Raw genomic sequence first — 6,572 nt, 5'->3', positions numbered from 1 at the left:
TCTTTGAATTATGACCAGTAACGGATTAGTGAGAAAAGCAGTTCTGAACCTAGAGAATATGAACCAAAACAACCAACCTCAAGCTGCAGTCAACCAAACTCAAGCTGCAGTCAACCAAGCTCAAGCTGCAGTCAACCAAGCTTTAGCAGCTGCCAACCCACCTCCGCAGGTGATTCAACCGTTACCAGAAGTCTCTTTAGCGCAATTTCATGCCACGACGCTAGAATGGATCAAGATCCGTGCGGCAACTGCCCAGGACCTGAGGAAGGCGGTATCGGACCTAGAAACATTCACCGGAGAAACCGGGGAATTAAATCATTTTTTAAAAGGGGGCGATCGCCTGATGGGGCGAATAGAAGCGAAGATGTCCGAGGATCTATTGGACAACGAGGATGCAAAACCACTGAAAGCAGTGGTAGTCTGCCGTGTAAAAAGAAGTCAACCTCAAGCTGCAGTCAACCAAGCTTTAGCAACTGCCAACCCACCTCCGCAACTTATTCTCCTGGTTCCTTGTCCTGTCCCTTCCGCTTTCTTTATTTTTCCGCTTTCTCTAAGGATTATGAGTATATCTCGGCCTGTTGTACTCCATTCGCGTCCAACCCGACTCTTCCACTTCCATTCGGGCTTCCTCCTCTCGAGCACTTGAGCCCATCAATTCCTGATCACATTCAACAAAGGAGCGCTCCCTCGGCAAGCCATTTTTTCCCCCCAGTTCTTTCGCTAACTGAATCTTTAGTATGCCCGTTAGAAACTGCATCAGGCCTTCTACTTGATCTGCCGCCATAATTTCGCTTAGCTTGTCGGCGATACGGTTATACCTCGCTAGCAGCTCGCAAGCATACTGCCCACTGGACTGCTTAGGTTTCCTCATTTCCCTAAACATCATGAAAATGTCTTCTCCTGGGGCCCATCGTCCTCCTCCGAATCCTTTCTTCAACCTAGCTTTGACTACGACCCAGGGTGTCTCCTCATCTGGCTGGATCTGATTAACGATACTGCGTTTCACCCTGCAGACGACCGCTACCCTCAACGCTTCGGCATCCTCGCTATCAAGTAGGTTTTCGTTCGTTTTTGCTATAATTCAGGCTATTAATCTATCCCCTCCTTTAAGGAAATGATTCAATTCCCCCGTCTCCCCTAGTGAATCGTTCCAGATCGGAAACAGCTTTTCTCAGATCTTGATCCATTCTAGGGTGGTTGCGTGAGCTCCTGCCAATGAGACCTCCGCTAGTGGTGCAAGCTCCTGCTGGGGTGGCACGTTGACTGCCTCTGGAGGTGGTTGGTTTCCCATGTTGAAGTCGTCAACACTCAGCACACCCGCTCTTACTATGCTATTGTTAGCCATAATTCAAAAGACCGAAAAAATAAATATATAATAATGAAAAAATCTCCAATGAATAAAAAAAAATTAGAAAGAAAAGAAACAGGCATCTTCTTGCGAATAAAATTGGTTCGGTAATCCGTGATCTCGGGTTTCGGCACCAGATACGTGATAGCTGGTTCAGAACTAAAAAAAAAAAGGAAATAAGGAAAGAGAAAATACACTCACGGTTTCTGATAATAGTCTGGTTAATTCTATCCAGTAATCCTATATTTATACATTCTCAAGTTGTTGGCAGAGGGAGTTAGGTATTAAGATTTATATTACACACCCTGTAAATATAACTAATCCATATATATCAATGGTTTAATTTTATTTTTAAATATTTTTCTTTTCTACTGAAAATATGAAATGATAATTGTGGATTTTGAGTGATTACTCACAAAATATCAATAATAAAACACTTCATAATTTAGTCATATATTAAATATTCATGTCACCACTGAAACACTTAAGCTCAAGATAATGTACTAATATAAAAAATATTCAATGTTAAACATGTCTACTTTAATAAAAAATTAAAAATAAAGAAACCTTTATATTTTACATTAACTCAAACTGTAGTTGGAATAACGATTGTAAAGGTTTACATAGGTAAAAGTAAATGTGATATCTATAAGCAATACTACTTTAATTTTATAAGCATCTATCTATCCATCTATAAGTAATACAAAATTAATTTTGGTGACAGAAAAAATTATTCAATATCTTTTAGTAATTTTGAAAGCTATATTTTATTAGACTTTTTTTTTTAATAACTTATAATTGAGTGTACATTATATACTTTTTTGTGGGACTTAAAAAAATATTAGAACCCAAAAATACTATGAAGTCAAAATATTGGAAATTCTAAATTGAAACATCTAAGGAATCAATAATACAAAAAATATAATTAATTGTTTGCAATTTTAATTTTTTATACATACCAATGGGTAAACAAAGTCCTTTGGTCACTACATACATAAAATTTAAAATATAGATTAACCATTTTAATATAATTTAATCATTTTTAAAGCTACCATAAAATTAAGTTCTACTGTATTTCCAATCAGTATTAATTAATTATTTATTTAATATTATGGTTTTATGATTTGTAGATTTTATTATAGTTATAGTGCTAGTCTCCAACTCATCTTTATATTCGATGAATTATCCATATGAATACTCCATCAAAAATTATTTCTGTGATAAAGAAAAAGTTTTAAATAATTCCAAGCTGGTATTCCTCAGTTTGTGATATCATGGTAACAATGGTTGTGTTATTGTAGTCCTAGGACAGGCAGCCTTCAAAGTCTTCTTATGCGAGGACACAAATCCCGCCTACTCCAGTTCAACTCAAATATAGGGTCAGTATCCAGCGGCCCATTGAAAACTTAACCTAAGATTAGATTTTTATTTATTATTGATTTCTTTTATTATTTTTTATAAACATTCAATTTTCTAAAGAATTTTATATGAACTTTGCACAAATGTGGCTGCCGGAAATGATCAGTATTATTTGCTCATTTATAAATATGTATTTGGGATTCCTAGAGAATATAAATATGTCTCCACAGATGAATAAACAATTAAACACAAAAACATAGGTGATTTTCAGAGGTTTAATCTAGAAATCATAATTCTTAAAATATTCAGACACTACATACTTAAACATATTATTTATATTATTTTTCATATTATTCTTATATTTAAAATTCATTAAAAACATACTTTCATTACACCATAACATTAAATGGACAGGAAATTGTGTAATAAGCAGTGCCAGCCTGAATCATTTGGGCCCTAGGGCATTTGTCATGAGTACCACCATCCTAATAAAAAAAATCTGTTATATATTACTTTATATTTGAAAGTGTTTCATTCAATATATCTCTAATTCAGTTGCTTTATTAACAGTATAAACTTGATTCATCTCATACACTTTGGAAATTTTTATTATTCCCCACAAGTGTTGGGCACCCCCAGTGAGGGTTCAGGTTGCTCGCCCCTAAGGCCGGCACTGGTAATAAGTAACACCTAGATTATGTGAATTTTCTCACTTATGAGTAAATTAGTTGTGAAATTAGTAAGCTATCCCTGAGAATTGTTTAAAAATAGTTATTCCAAAAATTAATTCTTAGTCAAAATCACGAATAGATCAGTTTCATTTTATTTATTACATTTAGTTAGTAATGTTTTCATTTAAAATATAATTATGTAATATATGTTACAATAATGCAAATATAAAGAAAAGATAAAATAAATAATATATGCTAGAGATGACTTTAATATGGCGAAATATATCAGTTACATTTTTTTTTTTTTTTTCGTTTTGTGCAGTATTTGGTTTATTTTGCAACTTAAAATAGCTTTTAGGTTAGGAATAAAATGTATGTATGCACAGTAGTCTGCATGATAGGTGAAATAAATATTTCTATAACTATATTTCACACAAAAACAGTTGCTCTTTAACATAAATAATGATATTTATAAAGATAGGATCAGTTGAATTTTAAAATATTTCAAAAATAATTTATTTTTAAAACATGAGCTTTTTTTTTTTAACTTTATTTGATTACTGCTTTTTATAAGAATTAGCATTTTTATACCCTTAACTAACACAATAACAATCAAATAACTAATCCATATTTTATGACTTGTGATTGATTTTTTTATCTTAATTATCAAATAACTTTAATTCAACTTAATTTGATTGAAAAATCAAAATACATATAAAGGTTAAAGGTATAATTAAATTACCATCACAATCGGAGTTAACTAATAAATCAATGTTTAAACATCTAAAATAAATTATTATCATACCTCCAATAATTATAAAAACTTTTTTTTCTATCACAAAACAAAATAAATAATAAATAATGTAATTATAAACTAATAAAAAAAAATTATATACCCATCTGAAAAAATAATAAATAATGTTGGTTACTCTATCCGATTCCTTAGGACAACTATAACAAATATTTTACCAAGAAAATAAGTAAAAACTATTATTTTTATTAGGATATAATAATATATTGAAGATAAAATAATTTTGAATTATTCAGAATACTTTTGAAATGATCTGTCATTTACACCATGCCCAGAATTATTTGTTTATGTTTCACAAAATAGGTTCTGAATATCATTGAATAATAAGCTATTCCATTATTATAGAATGAGAATGAACTAGACCCAATTATATTATACCAATCATGAAATCTATGTCGAGATAATTATTTTATTTTATTGCTAAAATCATAAACACTTATTAGATGAACAAAACACTGAGTAAACAGCTACATTTGAGCTGAACTGGCTAAATTGTTAAATGGTTCCTTCTCTAACCTATTTTTAGTCAACAATACTTTGTCTGCCAAAAATTAAGAAATTAAATAAAAGTTTCACATTTAAATTAAAGTAAATTTAATTGGATCTTAATTAAGCTATTGAAAATTTACCAGCAACTGAAAGTTACAGAAAGTATAGGTGCTGCTATTTGGTCAAACATTACTTAATACTTCAAACCCAGCCACATTTTTTATAATTTTTCATAGTGATATAATTGTGACTAGCCAGAGTAGATTCAGTTATGTATAGCAGAAAGTTGATTGACAAAATATAAAAATACTCTTAGAACAGATGGACAGTATGTGACATACTCGCAATTCTCAATACGAAAAAATCAATTCAAGCTATACTTAGAGAATGTAACAAAAAATTGTTTGAATTAATCAATATTAGTTTTTTTGCATAAGTAAATTGTCATAATTTTTGAACATTGAAGTGTGTTATTTAGATTCATTATTAAAAACCATAAAAAATTAAATAATTTCTTAACTAGGGTAATTCAGATAAATAAATTCATGGCAAAACAAGATGAATGCTTATTTAAAAATCCTTCTTTATCTTACATTTTGTTATATTCTTGCAAAATTCACCATAAACAAACATTTATGCAGATAAAACTGAAGTTAATAAAATTCTTATCCATTTCATATAATCCACTATATATCAATTCATAAGCACCTAATTTATAAATACTTTCATTTACACTTATCGGTTTTGTATTTCAATGATTATGATTAATTATATTATAATTGTTGATTGGATATAATCAATTAATATATCTCAAATAATAATAAACCAATATTAATGGTACATGTAATAATTACTGTAACAAGGACTGGATGTAAATATTCAATAAATATCATAAAGAAAACATTATCAAAAAGCTTTTAACAAAACTGATAATTTGAGAAGAAAAGTAGCAATAAATAAAATAAAGAAGGATTTTAAGTATTTATTTTGTTGAAACATCAATTCATGAATCTTTGATTCACCCATTAAGAGATTATTAATATTTTCTCTCATGAATCTCTTTATTGAAAAAATGATTAGAATATATATGATATTCAAATAGAAAGTTTTAGCTATTGTAAAAATTAATACGTGATCTAATTTCAGATATATATTCACGATTGTCAGCTACTTAATAGGAGTCTTCATTTTTGCAACCATTGTGGGTAAGTAGAAATTTAAAATGAACCATTGGTCAAAGGCATAACATTATACGTCAATTCTTATGTTCAGAGTATATTTTATGTATGTAAGATATATTCTAGATTGGAAGAATATATATTTGATTTCTTTGATAAATGCTTAATTTATGAACAGATACTGTTTCTGGACCTTATAGCATTCAAATGTTCATTTCTGACCAGAATACTTATCAGATATGTTTTATTTTATAATATATACATATTTTTTTGCAAACATATCTCAAAATATGTACCTCAGAGTACATCTAAGAATTTTTTCTTAGCCTTTGGCGTTTTAAAGTTAATAAGTATTATTTATATCTAACAGACAGACTAATACATTTTTTAATATTAATATTTTAGTTTAGGTTGTATGAAATACTTTTACACACAAGTGAGAAAAGAACTTAAGTATTCAATATCAAAATTTCTAGGTCAAGTTGGAAATGTTATCACAAACCGAAATGCTAATCGACTGGAATTCGAGAGACTACTTGATGGAGCTAAGACATATATGCGTCACCATAAAGTACCTGGAGGCATGAAACGCAGAATTCTACGTTGGTATGATTATTCTTGGTCAAGGTAAATATTTAGATAATATCTGAATACACATAAGGATATTCAAAATTAAATAATTTAAAATCTATCTTGTAATTTAAAATTAATATATA

At 29.7% G+C, this 6,572-nt stretch overlaps 1 protein-coding gene across 1 annotated transcript in view; it reads left to right on the top strand.

Annotated features, from left to right (window-relative positions):
- Cngl (Cyclic nucleotide-gated ion channel-like) overlaps positions 1-6,572 on the top strand; it is a 64,772-nt gene that overhangs the window by 40,059 nt on the left and 18,141 nt on the right. Inside the window, exons 6-8 of the mRNA XM_067045703.1 lie at positions 2,650-2,727; positions 5,825-5,883; positions 6,333-6,483. Coding sequence (XP_066901804.1) covers positions 2,650-2,727; positions 5,825-5,883; positions 6,333-6,483 — 288 coding nt within the window. The remainder of the gene's footprint in view (positions 1-2,649; positions 2,728-5,824; positions 5,884-6,332; positions 6,484-6,572) is intronic.

Source organism: Halyomorpha halys, unplaced genomic scaffold (assembly GCF_000696795.3).
Source record: "Halyomorpha halys isolate HHAL.00 unplaced genomic scaffold, Hhal_1.1 Scaffold525.1, whole genome shotgun sequence".
NCBI lineage: Eukaryota > Metazoa > Arthropoda > Insecta > Hemiptera > Pentatomidae > Halyomorpha > Halyomorpha halys.
Note: the sequence above shows the minus strand (reverse complement) of the source record. Positions and strands in the feature narration are given on the sequence as shown.